This window comes from Ochlerotatus camptorhynchus, unplaced genomic scaffold, assembly GCF_037179485.1.
Source record: "Ochlerotatus camptorhynchus isolate MF236.1 unplaced genomic scaffold, CSIRO-AGI_Acam_v1.1 ptg000038l, whole genome shotgun sequence".
NCBI classification, from domain to species: Eukaryota; Metazoa; Arthropoda; class Insecta; order Diptera; family Culicidae; genus Ochlerotatus; species Ochlerotatus camptorhynchus.
The window spans coordinates 2,221,648-2,244,083 of NW_027040529.1; the positions used below are offsets into that span (position 1 = coordinate 2,221,648).

The 22,436-nt window shown below is 41.1% G+C and overlaps 2 protein-coding genes across 2 annotated transcripts in view; one reads left to right on the top strand and one right to left on the bottom strand.

Annotated features, from left to right (window-relative positions):
* The window catches only part of FucTB (alpha-(1,3)-fucosyltransferase 10), a 435,464-nt gene that overhangs the window by 38,581 nt on the left and 374,447 nt on the right, over positions 1-22,436 (top strand). The window lies entirely within an intron of this gene.
* The window catches only part of cutlet (chromosome transmission fidelity protein 18 homolog), a 37,858-nt gene continuing 24,434 nt past the window's right edge, over positions 9,013-22,436 (bottom strand). Inside the window, exons 7-10 of the mRNA XM_065234680.1 lie at positions 18,210-18,385; positions 17,755-18,148; positions 9,205-9,265; positions 9,013-9,141 (exon numbers count right to left, since the gene is read on the bottom strand). Of these exons, the coding sequence (XP_065090752.1) occupies positions 9,041-9,141; positions 9,205-9,265; positions 17,755-18,148; positions 18,210-18,385 (732 nt within the window). The 3' untranslated portion in view covers positions 9,013-9,040. The remainder of the gene's footprint in view (positions 9,142-9,204; positions 9,266-17,754; positions 18,149-18,209; positions 18,386-22,436) is intronic.

A 22,436-nucleotide genomic window follows, 5' to 3' on the forward strand; every position in this document is an offset into this window, starting at 1 on the left:
TCAGATTGAGCAGAATTTGATTCAAGCTCATTAAATCTCGGGCCAGAACTCAATAAAATTTCGGAAATCAAAATATCATGCGAAAATAATCCACAGATTTCCCTCCGATTTTTTTTTTCGAGCGTTCCATTTGGGTGGTTTGGGGTCAGCCAGCGGAAAAGTCATCATAAGGATAATAATTTTCCACCCAGCTTCTCACTCTCTTTTCAGTAATTTGATATTAATTTTTCATCGTGCCGTTATTAAAATCGTGAGTATGAAAAACAATGTGATGATGGCGTTCGAGATAAAAAAAAACTCGTTTCTCTCGAAAAAATCGTTCCAACCCGCCTGTATTAACCGGGCTGATATTGGCCAAGCACGTGGAACCGAAAGATGAACCGACAAAAAATCACACTCGTAATGAAAATATAAAAAATCTGAAAAATTAATTTCCTATTTAGCTGAATTATTAATGAAATTAATTATAATTCATATAACTTGTTTTACGGTGGTTTTTCGTGGGATTGAATAAATAAATAACGCCGGCGATATCGCGTGGAGAGGCATATGAATGCGGGGGAGATTTTTCCGCGGTCGGAAATCGCCTGGTGACGGCGCGGCGGGAGAATTGCGGTAGATTGATGGAAATGAAAAATGTTAATTGATTTGAGCTTTTTTTCCCAGTTGATGGGCAATTATTTTTTTCCCGGAACCAATTTATTGTGACATCAGCCCACAGTTGTTTGCTTTGTTGCATAATAAACTAGCGGGCTGGAAAAAAATTGAAATAGAAAAAACTGAAACTGCAAATATGCGACTGCATTAAAAATTTGTGACCAATTTGCAGACCAATTACGGATGGATATCAGTACGCAAAATGAGCAGCGGTAAAGTGCCAATTGAACAGAGTCTGTAAATAATAACAGAAAAGATCAGGATTTCCATTAAATTGGCATGCTGTAAATGATTATGTGAACTAAATTAGCTTCATTCAACAAGATGGCAGTTCTAGTAAATGGTGAGTCGATAATTATTGCGACAGGTGTGCTCCAGGGATTGATTAAAGGGTTTCAGTCTTTTTAGTGCAGCAAAAACGTTTAATACACAAATACACACAAACAGAAAGTGAGAAGCAGCACAATTGCCCCAAGCGTTCACAATCCGACCACAAATCTTTATATCAGAAATCACAGTTGTTTAGGTAGTGTTTTTAAAGCTAAGTGAAAAACCTAACGAAACAGGGAAACACAGAGTTGTGGAAACGCGCTTACCGTAGAAGGACGCCATTAACAATCAAAGACATATTTATGTAAAACCACGCATACACTTAACAAAAAAACGTAGCCTCTAAATCCTTGAAAATGGTGAAATACATCACCGCAACGTCGGAGAGTTGAAGCAAAATTTGCTGCACCAAAAAGACTGGATGTGGCCAAAGTGGTTCTTGGAACTAGATTTGAGTTCTATTGAACCAGAAATTGAATTCTCATGTATTTTGATGTGTCGCATGATGGGTTTGATCCTAATTAGATGTTGACCTCTTCCCCCGGGACACCCGGAATGTGTCCGGATGTGGCCAAAGTAGTTCTAGGAACTAAACTTGAGTTCCTTTGAACTAGTCTTTGAATTCTCATGTAATTTGATGTGTCGCATGGTGGGTTTGATCCTAATCAGATGCTGGCTGCATCCCCCGGGACACCCGGAATATGTCCGGATGTGGCCACTTTGGTTCTAGGAACTAAATTTGAGTTCCTTTGAACTAGTCTTTGAATTCTCATGTAATTTGATGTTGGATTCTTCCCCCGGGACACCCGGAATATGTCCGGATGTGGCCAAAGTGGTTCTAGAAACTAAATTTGAGCTCCATTGAAATAGTCTTTGAATTCTCATGTAATTTGATGTGTCGCATGGTGGGTTTGACCCTAATCAGATGCTGGCTGCATCCCCCGGGACACCCGGAATGTGTCTCGATGTGGCCAAAGTGGTTCTTGGAACTAGATTTGAGTTCCATTGAACTAGTAATTAAATTCTCATGTAATTTGATTTGTCACATGATGCGGTTGACTAAGCTTGTATTATTGTTAGGTTAAGATCTATTTAATAAAAAAAAAAACATATAGGGGAAATGGCTCTAATGTTGGCATATGGATCTAAGATTGGGCCCATCGCTAAAAATCTGCTATTTATCAATTGTATCTAGATGAACGCGTCATTGGGATGGTACTTATGGATAATTTTGGTTGCTATTGAAAATTTAGTCGGACGCTGAATTTAAGTTTGGGCTTATATTAGGGACACTTACATTACACATACATTTCTCCTATGTTAGTTATAAGAAAATGAAAAATAAAGTTTATTGATGAAGTCATGTTTATGCTTACACTGTTTTTATTTTTATTAAATTAAAGCCCATTGAAAAAGAAAATGGTGGTGAACAACCGTGAGCGCGCCGGGGCGCTTGTGGTCGGACAAAATGGCCGAAACGATCAGTTTTTTTGACAGGTATCGTTTTCGCCTCAGGCGCCCAAATGTTGCAAATATGCGCGCTGGCGCGCCGGGGGGCGACCAAATTTGGACCAAATGGCGCCGCGAGCCGTTACCATTTAATGAATATCTAAATTATGTTCAATCTTCTTACTCTATTCACAAATTGAGGCGTGGACATACCAAAATTGAACGCGGATTCAACCGAGGCAAACAAACGAACCATTGCAGATATAGTCTGGTTATAACCATACAAAGTACGATGAAATCCCAGCTGCATCAGGGACCGCTGACGTAATATCCTACCAGAAGCACGGAAGTCAACGAGCGATAGAAGATTTGAGCAATCGACGTCACCGTTGAGTAATTTAACGTCAAACGTTGTAATTTTAGTCTTCGATCAAGCGTTTCAAGTCCAAGTAGACGGCATCTATCGGGGATACGCTGGTAGGTTAGACGGATCACGCCATGGTACACAGAAAAAAAGTTGTTGAATATTACATCCAAACAGCTGCTCAGAGGTCATTCCATCGGTTGTGTAATATTACGTTGAACGATGTACATCGATTTTGCGAACAAAATTACATCTATTGATGTAATATTGTATCTGCATTATGCTATTACATCATTATTTCATACATCAGCTTGAATTACATTGATCGATATTCAATTTTTTTTTTTTGCTGTGTAGATTCCTGAGAGCAAGTCGTATGAACCTTTTTTGGACTCGTTCGATTCTTAGGTTCCATATAACGTCGTTTGCAGCCCATATGATTTTCCAGAATCGGTTGCACGATGGAACAATATAGCGCAGTGTGGGTCCAAAAAGTCCTTGGCAGTTTTAGAGATAAAGCCAAGTTGACGATTTGCCTTGGAAATATTCGATGCGTAATGGGAATGGACGGAGAGCTTCGAATCCAACACAACACCAAGATCGGACACATGGTCCACCCTATCAAGCACAGTATCATCGATGTGGTGTTATTCATAAATTATCGGGTCTTTGGAACGATGGAAGATCATCACGTGACATTTTGCGATGCTGATGACAAGTTTATCCGAGCGACACCAGTGAACAAACATGTTGAGCAACATTTGCAGGTGAAGACAATCCTCGATGCAGCGTACCACCACATATATCTTTAGATCATCAGCATATATTAGCTTGCATATATAGCCAAGTGAAGATGCGACGTCATTGAAAAATATGAGAAAAAGTAACGGTCCCAAATTGCATCCTTGTGGGACGCCGGACGTGCTAGCTAATGGCGATGAAACACAAGATCCGTGCTTAACATGCAGCACCCTGCCAGTCAGGCACGATGAAAACCATGACACCAGTCTATTCGAGGCTTCCAATCGTGATAATTTGCTGAGTAACATATTGTGATCGATTTTATCGAAAGCCGCCTTCAGGTCCGTGTAGATTACGACTGCCTGCGCTTTTTTCTTCCATAGCTGTAAAACAGGTGATAGTTAGATCCAACAAATTAGTAGCCGGGAATGAATCCGTGTTGATCGGTCGAGATGTGGGTCTTTGTAGCACGCAGAATATGATCGCTGACGATGATCTCGAATAGCTTCGATGCGGCAAAAAGGCTAGTTATTCCACGGTAGTTTCGGACATCTCACCGGTCACCGCTTTTGTCCACAGGAAACATGTAAGACAGTTTCCAGCTCATGGGAAATTCTCCTTGCTCGAACGAGTGGTTGAAAATTAAGGCTAACGGCTCAGCTACTGCGTTTGCTTGCACAGCGACGGAGAACAACAGCAGGAATTCCATCCGGGCCAGGAGCAAATGAACTCTTCTACACGGTTAGAAAAAAGTACCCAAAATTAAGTTCTTTTCACTCATCTCGGCACAATAATGCAGGAACCCAAAAGTAGGTAAAGCGGTTCAAAGTAATTTTCATTTACTTGTGAGCAGTTCGTATGGAATTTTCCACTGGCTTTTTAACCAAAAGTAAGTTAGTTGTACCCAACAGTAGGTAACTATGATTATACTCAACGTTGGGTTCCCACACTTTACTACCCCCTGTTGGGTGGTTTTGCTCCTCCGTTTTTGACAACATTAGAAGGAGAAAAGGACAAACTAGGCAAAAGTAGGTAAAAGTGAACTGGCTGTTGGGTACTTTTTTCTTACCGTGTACTTTTTTGAAGCACCGATAATCATTGCATGCAATATTTCAAACGTGTCCAGATCAACTGCGTCCAGCAATATGTTTGACGCAGTCAGTTCGGCCTCTGCGTCGGACGATGACTCTGATTGGAGGACTGACGCAAAAAGTGTCGCGAAGAAATCACACGCTTCTGCTTCGCTCTTGAACTCCCTGCCGTCTTAGACCACATTGGGCGTAACTGACGGATTTTTCCTCTTGCTATTTACGAAGCTCCAAAAGGATTTTTGATCCCGACGTAAACCCAACTGCCACCCGTAGAAAGTGTGATTTGTAGAGTGTAGCATTCAACTTTCGGTAGGCATCACTCGCTCGTTTGAAACTAGCTTTTGTAAATGAGGATTTATGGGCCCGCAAACGATGCTGTTTTGATTTTCGAAGCAGAGGCGTACTCCAAGGAGGTGAGACAGGTTTTCTCTTTATATGTACGTTTGTGTTCAACCATTGACGGATAATTTGGCAGAAATTTGAGGCCATGTCATGGATATCCACACTGTCGTAGACACAATTCCAGTCTAGGCCAGACCGATGAGCAATAAATCCGTCGAAATCGGTTTTGCGGTAGTTGAGTGCTCCTTCGTGTTTAATCGCGACCAGGAGTGACATTCGGCTGGAACAGTAATGCGAACGCTGAGAGGGGGGTGATGAAGATCTACTGGCAGCAGAGATTCCTCAGCAACAAATACCACAGCACAACTGCTCTCAGGTACGAAAACCAAATCGAGAGTGCGACCTAAATTATTCAGCTGTACATTAACTTGATTCAGGTTCAAGAATTCCATACCATTGATTAAAGCTGTACACGCCGGAGTCAAAAGAGTCGAATTTTTTAGTCGAATGCCATTTTCAACTATTGACCAAGCCAAACGAGACTGATTGTAATCACCACACACGAAGATAGTGTCATCCTGAGAAGCGTTTTCACAGAGTTCACGAACGGTGGCAATGTGTTCTTCAATCAGATCGGGAACGGCTATTGTCCGGTGAAATGTAGATATTACACATCAGAAGTCGACGACCACGAATCTTAGCAGAGACACACACCTGCTCTAGTCTTCTGCTGTTGTGCATGTTAATGCGTGAGCTACCATGTCGTGCTTCAACAGCTTTAAGCACACGCTTGTCGCTGTTCAAGTGGCATCGGTCACAACGGAAGACGTTTCACGATGTTCCGAAAATCTGCAGGGAATTGATACTTTCGTCCAATTCTGTCTCCGTCAGCATAAGCTATCGTTCGTCCAGTTTAGTCCTCAAACCTTTCACGTTTTGGTTATAAATCCAGGCAGCCCCATCGATAGCAGTTGAAGCATGCTGCAACATAGGGTGAATGAGTGTTGGGATAAAAGAAACTGATATAAAATACTCGCCTATGATGGGAACATGAGGGTTCCCACCGTCCAAAGAAGAACGCGTTGAAACAGTGTTTATGGCTGCATTGCAACTTCCGGTGTTTTAACGGATATCGACGTCTGCTTTAGACTGGAGGGTTCCAAAATGTTTGGGTAGAGTACTCCTCAAAATCACGAAACAAGATGCCTTCCGGCCATGTCGATGTTGTCCAAAAAATGTCTTTAACTACAAAATTAAAATCAGACAACTTTCCATCGAGAATGAATTTGAACGAATAACTCGGAACAAATTTGTAACTTATTTCAATACCACTTTTTCTGATGATGATCGCGATCGATAATATTTTTCATCCTTCCCTGAATTTACAAGAAAGCATATCAAAGTGGAGGACAGTATGGTCAAAGATGAATACTAAGATGAAACAGTCGGAGGAAAGACTTTCTATTTTAGTGTCCTCTTTCACGGTCCCTTTCATCCAATGAATATCCCCCGTATGCAAGGTAATTTTGTGGTTTTGCTTCCCCCTCGGTAGAGATGAAATTTTGCGCTCTTTTTTATCAAAACAATCACACCAAAATCAGAGATGTCCCATTTTTTAAATTATTCGATTAACATCTAATCGATTATTTTTTGTTCGCTGTGCTGTCATTTTTCCACAAATGAGAGTGCAGCATATGTTTAAAACGATGGTTGATGATCCTCTGGTGAGGATCTCTCTCCCTCTCCCTCTCCCTCTCCCTCTCCCTCTCCCTCTCTCTCTCCCTCAGCTAACAAACAGAAATTTTGCCGTGCTCTCAGCTAACAAACATATTTTTTGCTGAATTTCCAGTAAAATAAAATGCCGAGCTGCTCGGTGGTGCCCATCTCGGCAAAAAAATCTAAGTGTGTAGATAACGTTATAGGAAAGCATGATTCACGCAAATTGTGCTCGTAAATTCTAAAACAACTAAACCATTTTTTAACTGTCCATTGCGGGAAAGTAAGAATGGTTTTGAAGGCATTAAATTTGTTGCCACCTTGCCGCATTTAATGTTACAAGATTGGAGCTTAAATATGTTATTGATCACCAGCGCTGCTAATGTTTTCGGCAGTTTCAAGAACTAGATCGCATTGCAGGGGGTTGAATTACACACGTTCAAGCCTACCAAGTTGACAATCTTATGTAGTTGTGGTGCCTTCCGAAATGTTCTAGCAATGAAAAACAATGCAGAATGAAAACTACTGCAGGCAGAACCCTGTGATTGTTGTTGCTCATCAGCACGCCCATGGGCTCTTGCCGAATAGCAAGTTGCTTAGTGTCGTCATGAGAAAACCGTTGACCTAACCGAAACCCCTTCTACCGCGAATAGAATTTTAGAAATTGAGCACTGGCCTTACAAGAACTGATCGGTAGACCACCCTTCGCATCGAGGCCTCTTGAGACAAACTAGTTCAACCGAAGGGTGACTTCAGAGATGCTTCTGCAAATGACCGGATCGTTGATGATGGGTATGTGCATGATGTCGGACTCACGGAATGGAATGTAATTACATTGATATGTTCCTATATCCTATACTATTGCGCTAAGGCAACCGTACATAGGTCCAGATATGATGGAATATTTGAGGCTACGAATCGACATCCCTATAAAATCCTGTGGATTTCCCATTGAAGACCGTACCCAATTGAAACCAATGACTGTCAAGAATATCTGACGAAAAACGGAGGGAAAACGAGAAAATTTACTTCCCGAAAGACCCTTGGAAAGATTGAGTTTTGAACTAGCACGAACTAGGGTAGACAACGTTTGCATGTATTAGTTGTAATTATTAGGGTGGCCATCTTTCCCCGTCTACCCCTATTGAGCAACTAACATTAATTCATTTCTCCGTGAGTGTGTATGAGAACATAAACTCAAACCTCATATAACGAGCATGCAATCGTTATTAATTTCATTATTTCGGAAAATTAATATTTTTCCTAACACCCCACCCCTGGACTTTTCATAATTTTCCAATAATCTAATATTTCCGACATCATCAAGCCTAATCAAGTTCAACTGCTAACCTTCACCGAAAATTCTCCACCGCGGCGCATCATCAACGAGTCGCTTTGAACTTATAGCTACCGGTCGCCGTGATGGCCAAATAGTCAGTGCTGGTAGGCGAAAACTTCCCAGAAAATTGCCATCCCGACGGCTTCAAAGCAAACTAACTTTTCCACCGAAAACCAGCCGTTTTTACAGCCGTTTTACGTCCTAACCAGCACCAGCAAACACGGGAACACATTTTACCTGCTGAGCCCACCGCCGCCCCCGGCTTGCGCCATTTAATCCGCTTAATTTTATTTAACCCAATTTATTTAGGCAATTACCCAAACTTTTGCTCATCTTATTAAAATTTAATCGAATGTGATCAACGAAAACAACAAAGGATAAAATAGACGATCCCGACGACGTTGAGGAGTGTTAAACATTCCGGTGTAGACCGCCGACCCAAACCCAGGCCCAAGAGCAGCACGCTCGGTGAAATGAAAAAGCGGTCCGTTTCGTAAACTTTGATAACGCAAGCCAGAAGCACCCGTGCATAGGAGGAAAAAGTCGTTACAAGATTGTCGGAAGTGCTGTTGTGTGGTGTCGTCGTGTGCTGAGGGTGAAAATTGAGTAAAAATTAAAACAAATTTCCCGACGAAATGGTACTTGCGAGAGGAGGATGCCCGGGAATCCAAGCCACACGATGATGGTGGGATACAGGTGTCAGCATCGGAAAAAAATGTCACCGTTGTAAAATAAAGTTATTTTTACGAGAGTTTTTCGTTGCGACGATATATAGGACTACAGGCGTACTTCGTGTCTGGCTTCGATGTGATGGCGGGTTTAGTGGGTTGTTTAATATACTGAAATTGCTGTTTTACGAGATGAGTGTTGGAAAGTTCGGTAATTCGATTTTGGCGTTAGTGTCGTTTAAATACATGGGGAAGGATTTCTTTTCTGTTCCAAGGCGAGAGCATCGACGGGGTTTTACTGTGAATTATTTTTTTAACATTTTTCCAAGTGCAGTAATACAATTTACATCAAGTCGTGTAGTGTAATATCTTTCCGAACAGCATTGTTGAAACCTTCCTTGTAACGATACCAGATCGGACTTTTGACGATTGTATCTGTTCCACCTGTATGATGAAGGAAAATAATTAACACAAATGTAAAATCTATAGAAAAACTACAACACATACCTTCTTGAACGGACAGCATTGTTTCCTTCGTAGTTATTCGACCGAAGAAATCCTTCGATATCTGGAAACAATAAAACAGGATATTATTTTACAAAACCGATCAAAACGCTATTATCAGAATCGATAGCCCGAACTGGTTCGATTTCCCAAGTAATCCACTGGAAAGATGAGTAAGTGCACCCCTAATCTCAAATATCAATTTTAGTCATGAAACCAATCCTATCAAACCAATCAAAAGTAAGATTGGATCTATCTTTCCGTTGTGGAAAACGGATGGGTACCTACATACCAGGAAGCAGTCTGTACCCGAATGAAGAAAATTCGGAAAAACGTGGAAGGACAAAGAGGGCGCGAGAGCTGCGATCTATCAGCCGTTCAATCAAACTTTTCTCCTATACTCACTCCCAGCTTCATTTCGGTGGCTTTGCTCGCTTGTTCCCGGAAAGCACACGGCGAGCGATGCAATCAATCTGAATAATAAAAATATTTCCTAAATTGATCCTTGATGGCGTATAACTCTGCAACGCGCGGTGATGGTGATTACCTTTTTCGCTTTCTGCTGGCAGCAGATACCTGCACAGAAGCTTGATAAAGTTTGTTCTGTTCCAGAGTGGAGTTTTCTCGTTGGCTCCTGTTGTATTCTATTAAAATTCGCAAGCAGCGTGATATTGGAAAATGGTCGATTCTTTTTGCGAGGGGGTTCTTTCTTACATAAGCAAGCCAATATTGAGAAGCTTGATTGATTGTTCATGAATTGTTTAACATTTGCTATGCATAAAGTACAAAATTACCGGAATACTTTTAGGGTGACGAAGAATGTACACACCAAATGCAGTTGGTATTAAATCTAGGTAGCGTCACAAATTACCAGTTTACCTATTACAATAACGGTACTGCCGAAGATCAAATCTTTGTAAGGCAACTGTTGGATGAGCGTTGGTGAAAGGGAAAAATAATATAATCAGTTGTATATGTATTGAAGTCCCGTAAGCATAATTGCCGCTGTGTTAGTGTTTATTTTGTGCACTTCTATCTTTGCACAGTTTAAAGAGAAGAGAATAAATTGGCACGTATAGGCTACGTCGCATTTGAGTTTCTCTCTGAATTGATTGAATCTTGGAGAGCCGTCATTCGTTGTATACCTACCAACACGCACACATCGAATTTTTAAATTTTTAAATTTTCTCACTACCATGTCTGCATTTCATTCAAAAAGCCTCAGCGCATTGATGGAATATTGTTCATAGCATAGTGCAAAATTAAATAAGAATCATGGAACAGGATATTATTGATTACCTCCTGAAAAGACCGTTTGCCAGAAGATCCATGGAGGAATAAATGCTTATTGCGAGAATGGACGTCCCACGATCAAAGTTGGACAACTTGAAAACGACATGTAAAAGAAATGGTAAAATCATAACGCGGAACTTTGCCGAAAATGGACAAGTGGAAATTGTTGGTTGTGTCATGCTCGAGGAAATTGCGCGGGATGTGGAGCATTTCGAGGTAATCGCGATTGGCATCAACTCTACGCTACTGCTTAGGAAGCGGTGAGTAACGATGACAAATATCATAAACATGAGACTTAAAAAGAAAATCAATGTTTCTATGCAAGAGTAAGCAAAACTGGAAGCAGAACTGTTTCCCATCATCATTTCGTTTATTTTTTTATGCAGGTACCCCCGTCGAAAGATTTGTATCCCATTTTTTTTATTATGCATCAAAATTGGCTTCTACTGTTACAGACAAAATATAAATAAAATAGGTGCACAACTAGTGAATTTTCTCACGTGACGCCACTGGAAGTAAAGCCGTTGGTCCCCGGTTCATGAGTTGATGAGTCGATAGATAGGGTCCAGGTATAAGAGTTGCCTCCCAGGCTTCGGAAGCATTGGTGCTCTGCACGGAAAACAAATCAAGGAAAAAATAATTCAATTGAGTGTAACCTACACATAAACGGAGCTCTGGTCGACATTCCAACCGGTCGACTTCTGCCAAACCCGATGTTGACCCGACATTGACCCGACATTGACCCGACATTGACCCGACATTGACCCGACATTGACCCGAAATTTGAAACGGGCTCACCGTCGTTTCATAAAGAACCCTATTTGTGATTTAAATTTGCGCCTTCGTGGTAGGCAACCAATGTGCTCGAATCAGTAATGATGGGTGTTAAGTGGGTGGGGTTTACACGTCAGTGATCAAAAGGTTAACTTACCGATCAAATCGCGAAGAAAATTTAGAATATATAATTTTAGAATCAAGAAATCAGAACCGGAATAAAAACGGAAAATAGGAAAATTGAGGCTTCTGGATCAAGAAAGAGCACCCGCTCGATCTTTCCCGTTCAGACCGCCGAACAGTAAAGTCTACATTTTAACAAGTGAATATCGAAGCTAAATTTGGAGTGATGGTTAATCAATTGAAAAGTAATTTAAAAGCAAGAAGTGCAGTGAATTGAATTGAATAGTAATTTATAGTTTTTATGTATTTCCAGAGTTTATTTAAAGTAAATTGATAAATTAAGAAAAAATCGTGAGTCGTGAATAACTTGAAAATCCTGTAAAGTAAGCGCGTGGTGAATTTGATTGCAGTATATAAAACTAATCATAAAATTTTAATAGGGAAGAAAACGTGAGTCCAAATAAAAGAACTGATAAGAAATCAGACATTGCAGTTAAAAAAAAACGTGAGGTAATTGCTGGAAAGTCGTTTATTTCGTGTTTGGGGGTACTAATGTGAATTCATCCACAGTCACCACACGTGAACACGTGCACCATTGGGGTTTTGGTGAGTGCGTTTCGTGGAGATTGTGCGGGCTGGAAGTTTCTCCTAGCTACGGCTTCAACAGCATCCAAAAACTATCCGCGTGCTATCGGTGAGACTGGGGGCGATCCCCTGGGACTATTCTTCGCCTCGCGGCTGCGTGCCGCTAAGAATAGTTGCAGAGAGCGTGGTCATCGGTGAAGGAAGTTCGGCCTCGCGAGCACCACTCCGCTACAACGTGGTTGCCACAATCCGCGAGTAATCTGTACGGGGAAAGCTTGCCACCGCCAGAGAGAATCGCCCAGACTCACGTCCCGGGTAGAAGGTATTGACCAGTCCCGATCAGAGCCCAGCAATCAAGTGCACATCTCCGACGTAGCCTGAAGAAGCCGCGAATCACTTTCCTGGTGCTAGAGAGCACCGAAGTCCCGCTCCGTGCGAACCGCATGGGCCTATGAGTCGGTATTTCGCCGGCCTGTATCAACGAAGTTTCATTCACCATCGGCGCCGAAGGCCGCCCCTTCCCGGTGCCATCGAACGCTATCTGAGCATCCAAATTGTGTGGTGGGTACACTGCATGGTCCCTGAAGTCGGCACTCCGCCCGGCTTGCATCATTGTGTGACGAACCGTCGTCGGAGGGGGCGTCAGCAAAATATCCGCCCACAGGAAACTGGGAGTCCCCTTCCTGAAGAGCATTCAAGTCGTCCGTCCGGGCAACCCGCACCCCTGAGCGTCGAACGGCGAGGACGTCGTTCTCGGTCAACCAGCCGTTGGCCGACCAGGTAACCTCCGATCAACGACGAGTCCTGTAAGTACCTGAACCGCTTTTTAGTACCCACACGAACACACCCCACCACCAGCATTAGTAGGGCAAACTATTATATTAGTAGGGGAAGAAATGGGGGGAATCTATTGCAAGTAGGTTGACCCACGTTCAGGGAACACACTTACTGAATGACGTCACCCGTTAGGAGAAAGTAGGAAAAGGGAAGGTTTTAAGGAAATCACCATGCAAACATAAATCCAACTTTTATAGACTTTGGAAATCAAAATTTAAGCGTTTCAATTAAACCATTTTATTGCATGAGAAATAAATCGTTTTCTATTATTTTTCAATCAAAACTTTAAATTTAGTTTCAATTTATTGAATCGGAATACCTACTATAATTCGAATTTAAGGAACTCTTGGGATTGGAAATTGGGAAGGAAGCTTTGGAAGGTTTTGGGACATTATAGGAGGTGGATTCCGTTGTGGGGTTGAAAAAGAGCTAGCTGGGCAATCCAACGTCTGGCGCATAAGTCGGAATTTGGAGGCCCTACCAGGATCCTCCTTACACATTGACCCGACATAAACACAAAATTGATCCGACAACAACACAACAATGGGTCGACATCGACCTTAAATTTGACTTACATTGATCCGACATCGGGTCGACTTGCCTGTTCGGGACCATTTTGCTAGGTTTCTTCCATACTCAACTGTCGTATATCAAATGATAGTGAGTTACTCAACTGACAGTGACGATGAGCTTCGAATGAGAAAGGGGCTTTTCATGGCGAGATGGACCGTCACACGGTCTAAGCCAGGGAAAAGAGGAGCAGCAAAAAAAAAGGGGCTTTTCAAATTATGGTCATGTGAAAATTCGTTTTCACAGAATTGATTGAATGGTTGTATTGGTTCATCTTCAACCAAATGATATGAAAATTAACAGCACTGCCGAACACTACTGGGCCGAGTGGATCATTAAACCGAATTTTATAAAGTGATAGTTTGAACTTTTGATCTTGAGATTGAACTTTAAGAATAAGAAATGAGATCAACGGAATAAAAATTTGAAATCTTGGACTAATAACAAGTGAAAATTGTCAATGCAAGGCCAGTTTTTAACTTTCTTGAATTTCGTAGCTTTCAAGATCTCAGATTAAAAACATAAATCATGAATATTATACCGCATTTCACCAAAATGTCGCAGTATATTACAATTTTATCTAAACATACATTTTTCCCATACACAAGTGGTTAATACCTACTTTCATGTAGAATTCAATTCAAATTATTTACAATTTATTATTATTTAAAAAAAATTATGTAAAAAGCGACTCCAGTGTATTATCGGGACAATGAGTAGAACTCAAGGGACTTCTATAGCAACTCTGCAGGAATTTAAGGAAGCATTCTGTAGGAATTCGGAGCAGGATTTAAAATTAATTAACCCTACGAACAAACTTAATGATGATATGGATACAATTCATCATACTATCCCTCACCTACTCCTGAAAATCTCTTAAATGTTAATCAATCAATCACTCAATCATAGAATTCTGATGAGAGCTTAAATTGAATATCGATAATAATTCCAAATGAATCGAATCCTAAATATAGCTAAAACAAAATTGTTTGCAGAATCTCAAGCTAGTTTAAAACAAAAAATAAGAGGAAGCTTCTTAGAGATAAAAATTCCAAGAGATTAACTCAACGGAATTTTGAGAAAAATTTCAAATGGATTCGGAGGAAAATACTTTCTTAATTCTAAAGTGTCTACCCAGAGGCACATTCGAAGGGAAAGTTAAGAAAAGCTGTGAAGAGAAATTGAATCATTTTTTTTCTGGAGTATTCTGGAGAGAATACTCCAGAAAAGTAGCTCGCCCACTCAAGGTCACGGTTGATATTGCAAAGTTCAACAAAAAATCATGTGTCTAAGGCATAGAAATTATTTTTCACACTGAAATCACTGGAGAACACTGGCGCGGCAACCATAGTACGGTGATAGAGGAAATGCTTCACCAAACCTGAGCGTCTGTTCATCATGGAGGTGCGGCTCAAAACGGCGTCTTTTCTCCATATTAGGAGCGGCTGATTACCGTCCTAGTGCCAGCGTGGGACTCTAAACAGAGCTGTGCACGATGGTCCCCCGGCGAGACAGGAGGTTGGCAGGCCCAACAAGCCGCCCTGGAAAAAAAACAAAGTTGCAAATACTGAAGAAAGAAATACGGATCGGAACAATCGGCACAGACCTACGCAACGAAATAAGAACTACGATTGGAAACTCGGAACATGGAACTGCAAATCGCTCGGCTTCCTGGGTTGCGATAGGTTAATCTATGACGAACTTCAACCACGCAACTTCGAAGTCGTAGCACTGCAGGAACTTTGCTGGACGGGACAAAAGGTATGGAAAAGCGGGCATCGAGCGGCTACTTTGTATCAGAGCTATGGCACCACCAACGAGCTGGGAACCGGCTTTGTAGTGCTGGGTAAGATGCGCCAACGCGTGATTGGTTGGCAGCCGATCAACGCGAGGATGTGCAAGTTGAGGATTAAGGGCCGTTTCTTCAACTACAGTATCATCAACGTGCACTGCCCACACGAAGGGAGACCCGATGACGAGAAAGAAGCGTTCTATGCGCAGCTGGAGCAGGTGTACGACGGCTGTTCGCAACGGGACGTCAAAATCGTCATCGGCGACATGACCGCTCAGGTAGGACGGGAGGCAATGTATAGACCGGCAATCGGGCCAAATAGCCCGCATGCCGTATCGAACGACAACGGCCAACGATGCGTGAACTTTGCAGCCTCTCGGGGTATGGTAGTTCGAAGTACCTTTTTCCCGCGCAAGGATATCCACAAAGCCACCTGGAGATCACCTGACCAACACACAGAAAACCGAATCGATCACGTTCTAATCGACGGGAAATTCTTCTCCGACATTATCAACGTCCGCACGTACCGCAGTGCGAACATAGATTCGGACCACTACCTAGTTGCAGTATGTATGCGCTCAAAACTCTCGACGGTGCATAACACACGTCGAAGTCGAACGCCACGACCCAACATTGAGCAACTACGGGACGCCGGAGTTGTCCAGGACTACGCGCAGCAGCTGGAAGTTGCACTACCAACGGAAGAGCAGCTTGGCGCAGCTTCTCTTGAAGAAGGCTGGAGGGACATCCGTTCAGCCATAGGTAGTACTGCTGCAGCGACACTAGGTACTGCAATCCCGGACCGAAAAAAGGACTGGTTTGACGGCGAATGCAAACTGTTAGTAGAGGAGAAGAATGCAGCACGGGTGAGAATGCTGCAACACCGCACGAGATTGAATGTGGAGCTATACAGACAAAACTCGGTTTTCCGAAGGAAGAAGCGTCAGCAGGAAGACCGAGATCGTGAGACGATGGAAAATCTGTACCGCGTAAACGACACACGGAAGTTCTATGAGAAGCTAAATAGTTCGCGCAAAGGCTACGTGCCGCAAGCCGATATGTGCAAGGACTTGGACGGCAACCTTCTCACGAACGAGTGTGAGGTGATTGAGAGGTGGAAGCAGTACTATGACGAGCACCTCAACGGTGAAGCAGTAGAAAACGAAGGTGGCACTGCAACAGACCTTGGAGCACGCGCAGAAGACGACAAGCTATAGCAGGTATACCGGCCCCTGATCTTCAAGAAGTTGAGGAGGATATCGGTCGGCTGAAGAACAACAAAGCAACTGGAGTAGATCAACTACCAAGTGAACTATTAAAATACGGTGGTGAATCACTGGCTAGAGCGCTGCACTGGGTAATTGCCAAGATTTGGGAGGAGGAGATATTACCGGAGGAGTGGATGGAAGGTGTCGTATGCCCAATCTACAAAAAGGACGACAAGTTGGATTGCTGCAACTACCGCGCGATCACACTGCTGAGCGCCGCCTACAACGTACTCTCCCAAATTCTGTGCCGCCGCCTGTCACCATTTGCAAGAGAGTTCGTGGGGCAATACCAGGCGGGATTCATGGGTGCCCGCGCTACCACGAACCAAATTTTCGCGATTCAGCAGGTTCTGAAGAAATGCCGCGAATACAACGTGCCCACGCATCATTTGTTCATCGATTTCAAATCCGCATACGACACAATCGATCGAGATCAGCTATGGCAGATTATGCACGAGTACGGTTTTCCGGATAAACTGACGCGATTGGTCAAGGCGACGATGGATCGAGTGATGTACGTTGTTCGAGTATCGGGGACACTCTCGAGTCCCTTTGAATCTCGAAGAGGGTTACGGCAAGGTGATGGACTTTCGTGTCTGCTGTTCAACATCGCGTTAGAAGGTGTGATCAGAAGAGCTGGGATAGACACGAGTGGCACGATATTCAGGAAGTCCATCCAGCTCCTTGGCTTTGCCGATGACATTGACATTATGGCACGGAACTTTGAGATGATAGCGGAAACGTACATCAGACTGAAGGCCGAAGCTAGACGGATGAAGCTAGACATGATTTTTGGTATCCCATGCTATGAAAAATTTCAGAATTCAGACTTCAAGAAATATTCAAATATGATTAATAAATGTTCGAGATACCGGACTTAATTTTTTGAATAACAAAAACTAATTATCATAGGTATAAAAAAATATTTCAATGTTCCAATCAATTTCCGACTATTTTCAGGATGTTTACGATTCTCGGTTAGTTGCCGGATCTCCAGGTTTTCCTAGTTCAGTGGCCACCCTGATGATTGGTCGAAACAATAATGCAAAGATTCATGAAACTCGGAGATGTTCGAACCTGAAATTCATTTATTTTTGCAATTTGGACTAGAAATGCTCTATGGTTCCAAGCAAATTATGGGTTCTTTCCCGATTTTTCTTTATTATTTGCGATTCCCGGTTCTCAGGTTTTTCCTGGTTCAGTGGCTACCATGTATCCGTTTGACAAACAGACTTTTGTATATCAAATTGCCAACCGGCTTTTCACTGTAACAAGCAAGAAACCAAACATATAATATAGATAGGTACTCACCACCTGTTTCACCTTCTCGTTGATCTGTTTCGGCTTCAGCGTTTGCAGATGATTTGGTAGTTCCGCCGTGGGTTTCTGCTTCCGTGGTTCAACCTTCTTGCTGCTCTTACTAGACCTACTTGATCCTTCCTTAATTTCGGTAATTTTAGCAGACGGCCCCTTACTGGCCGCTTTCGGTTGAGCTCGCCGTACCTGTTCCAACTCGACTTCCCTTGCAACGAGTTGCTTCCCGAAGTAGCTCATATTTTGACCAGTTACACCTGGAAAATTACCCAGCTGCTCAATGTCCGGATCCAACTGGTACTGATACGTCCCTTCGGTGGACTTCAGTTGAATGTAATTGAGACCAAAGTCGGCCATCACTTCGACCGTATGCGTTAGGTCGGATTTTTCCCTGTTAGAGAATAATTGCAAAGATGTTAAAACAAATCTTCATTTGAAAGTACGTAACATACTTGGGCGTCAGCAGTTGCAACGACACCGAACGCAATGACGGGCTGATTACACGCTTCAGCAGTGGTACCGTATCCAGCAGCACCGTTGGTCCATCACCAATTCCCTTCAGTTGCGCCGAAAGCCCCTTCCGTAGGCCGGTGAGTATCAGTTTGCAGGTGGCCAGCTTTTGAGAATTCTATTAACGCGCGGGGAAGGAGATAAAATCGAAAAAAGGATTCTTTAGCAAAAAGAGATCAAAAGAAATGAACTGCATAGCAAACGCGGGACAACGAAAAAAAAAAAGAAATTGAATCGCTCTCGCGGATGAATAAAAAAAAGGGGGTAAAGCCCACCCAGCGCCCGTATAGCGAGCGAAGGCTCAAAAAGAAGGTAAATGAATATTGAATAATTAATAGAATCATTTCATGAAACGCTCTCGCCGGGTGGGTTATCTTAATAATCATCAGATTTATTTTCCACGTTTTCGGAAAAGATTGCCCCGGGTGGAATGGAAAAATGTTTTAATTTTAAGTTTTATGAGGCTCATCAAATGTATAGGATCGCATCGGCAAACACCTAGGATAAATCATATCAAAAAATTTCTGCACACCATCTAGAGTTGAGAAACGCGCAAAAATTGTTCCTATAGAAATTCTAACGGGATGAACATGTGTCTGCTATGTTCCCATAATTGCTTGGTAAATTATGCATGTAACGTATGTATGAAACGTTGAACACCAATGTTTGTGATTTTTGACAACAGATGTTCTGTCCATACAAGCATACACTCTGAAAATCTTCACGTCCGATTTACGTGAAAACATAGGTGGTTTTCGTCAACCCTATTTTTTACGTAACTTTTACCGGAATTACACATAGCCGATCAAAATCCAGCTTCGATTGTCTACGTGATTAGTCAGGTAAATAAGACCTGATTTTCACATACTGCTTACCTGAAATCAGGGTGAAAACTACTGGACAACTGGTAACTTTTACGGGACATTCCGTTTTGTTTCAAATGCTTTTCACGTAATTGGTACGTGAATTTTGCATGATAATAATGGAACGTATATATAAAAGCAGTCAATATTATGCAATTTTATCGGGCAGATGAGCAATTCTCTACAGATTGACGATTTTTTTTATTTTTTTTTAATTTGTCGGCTCCGATTTTGATGAAAATTTGCACAGTTGTTCTTTTTTAGTAAAGATGCCAATTTGTGTTATCAGTTCTTCAAATTGAATCACGACTACTTTTCTAACAGGGCCTGTGTAAAAGATTGCTTTTTACCGCATACATCTTAAAAAGTTATCATTGGAAATAAGTGTAACACCATTTGGTTAAAAGGTAAGCATAACCTTCAGTTGTATTTCAATGAAATCATTTTTAAAGATTATTATTTTTAATTTTTTTAATACAGGACGCAACATGAGTGAACGAGCATGTTTTATCAGGTGCATTCGGTCGTTCGAGGAAGTCAAGTGCTCGAAAGAGCTCAGGAATATTTCGAATATTAATTAAAATCGATTGGATATTCTGAAGCATCAGGATTGAATACTGGTTTTCGCATTTGCACGTCCTGTCGTCTTCGTGTTGATAAACAAGCTCTTTTCATCTCAAACGAGGAACAGCATGTTGCCGGAAGCTCAAAGATGCCAACTACAGTGAACATCCAATAAAAAATGCAAGAGAGCTTTATAATTGGGCAAATAATCGAAAAGAAGAAGAATTAACAAAATTATCATTTAGTTTTGCCACAACAGAGGAATACGAATGTATGGCTTCACACCTCAACGAGCAATATAATAATGCAAAAATAATTCAAGGAACTCAAAAGTTTCATTCTTTCATTCCTGTATCAGAAAATAAAATTAAAGCCAAACGATACTCAAACTGTAATGATAATGATGCCAAAATATTCGATGTATTTAAGAAGTTATGTAAATAAAAATAGAAAGTAAGTGTATTACAATGAAAATGTACAATGTATCATTTGTCCATAAGGTTTTCGAATAAAAGAAAAGTAAAAAAGAGCAGATAAATGTATTTTGTGGATTTAAGTTGAGATTTTAAAATAAAAAAGTAGTCGGGATTTGCTATTACAAATTGTAATAGCGAACCCCGACTACTTTTCCGATAGGGCCTGTGTAGAAAAGCGCTTATGAAATAAACATTTTAATACATTGCAAAAACGGCTTGCTTGATTGCTATGGTGTCTTCGGAAAAGTTGTGCAAAATTAAAATGCAATTCTTGAAAAAATATACACGGTTAAAAAAAATGTGTTTTTAATGAAAATGTAAAAATCGTGAAATATTCAAAAAACCATAACTTTTTGTTTTTGAGTTTACCATCACCAAACTTTGCCAGTTAGTAGCAAACATTATGAGCTTCAATGAGGCTTAAAACGAAAATTTTCAAAAATGTACTTTTTGAGAAATTAACTTTTTTAATAATAAATATAATCTTTTTCATTGATACAAACGAAATTTTTTACAGTGTATATTTTTTACACAATTGCCAAAATAATATCTACAACTTTGCTCTAGACCCCAAATCAATCGAACAAAGCGTTTCGGCAATATATATTTTTAAACTCATTAGTACTATTTTTACACAGGCCCTTTTCAAAAAGTAGTCGTAATTCAATATGAAAAACTGAGAGCACAAAATGGCGCCTTTACTAAAAAGGAACAACTGTGCAAAGTTTCAGCCTAATTGGAATTGATCGGTCAGGATCGATTTGCGAACCTTCGTGGAATGCCTCAGATATAGAATCCACGTGTTGAAATTAATGCTTATATCTACTTATAAAATTTTAAATTATTGACTAATTGATTATTATGAGATAGAAACGTGTTTGAGTTTTTTTTTTTTATTTCTTACAAAATTTTAACAACTGTTTGCAGCGAGGTTTGCAGAGTCAAAATGCTGATGCCACCGTCTGAAATTATAAAACTAGAAAAATGCGACATATAAAAGAATCAAATTACCGTCCAATATTTGCAGCAAGCTGCTGGAATATTTTGAATCTTTGAAGTGTTCTTCCACCACGCTCGGTGACGCCATATTGATTTTGTTTGCGTACCTGAAAATCACGTAAATCCCGTTTTGCGGAAATATCGAAGTCCCAAACACACAAACACAAATACACGAAATCTGTTTACGTGAATATGCGGTCGATTTCACCAACATTTTTAGTGGACATGACATACAATGCAGGTCAAAGTTACTAACATCACGTAACATTTTAGATTTTCTGAATACAGATCAGGTACGTGATATTTCACGTAAATCAGACTAAAGATTTTTTAGAGTGTAGTAGTCCCATTTGGAAAAAAAAGCAAGCCGAGAAAAAAACTGTTGAAAATTTCTATACAGAGCTGGAATTAGGGCATAAAAACTTTTGTAAACAATGACTTCTCTCGATGATTTCTAAGAATTTAAGGCACGCCCACGCCAAACCAACATTACTGTCGGGTAGGAGAAATCTTCCCCTACCCGATGGTAATGTTGATTTGCGTTGGTGAGCCTTGCCTTTCTAGAAATCATCGAAATAAGTCGTTGTTTACAAAAGCTATTACGCCCTAATTCCACCTCTATCTAGATGTATTTATCCTTAAACTCTTATGGATGAGAAAACCAAGGTTTGTTATTTTACACCATGTTTTCTGAACAAAACTTGCGACTTTTAGTGCATAATGTAAAATACAGGTAGTTTACAGTCGATTCTACTCGATAACTCATTTCTGATAAAAATCCACTGTTATGCTTTTATGGGCAGTGTTACCTATAGAAATTTTTCGGGTATTGTGCCAATTTTTTGGGAACTCTGAATAAAGCGAATCTTTAAAGAGTTTCGAAAGTTCCGATTCAATATTATTATGAATTATTGTCCATACTTGTTGAAGGTGTTAACAATGTTTGTCGCAATATTGCTTCTATTGAAATTACTTCTCGAATGCAATATTATGTTCCATGCTCAATGAAAAACCAAACTGCGAACAGTTCCGTCTTCACAAAGCTAAAGATAGCAGCGTACCGTTACATTGTCACCAAGCTTCAGCGCGTAACTACCGACAGCGGTACAAAAAGAATTATTTAAAATGGTGTAAATTATGTTTAAACTGTGTGCATTCCATTAACATCATCATCATCCTACAGGACTACAGTGGCAGCGCTCTCGTGTCACGAGCAAAGAGACTCTTTTTCCTACTAGGCATTCCAGGCGCCCCGAAGGCAAAGACG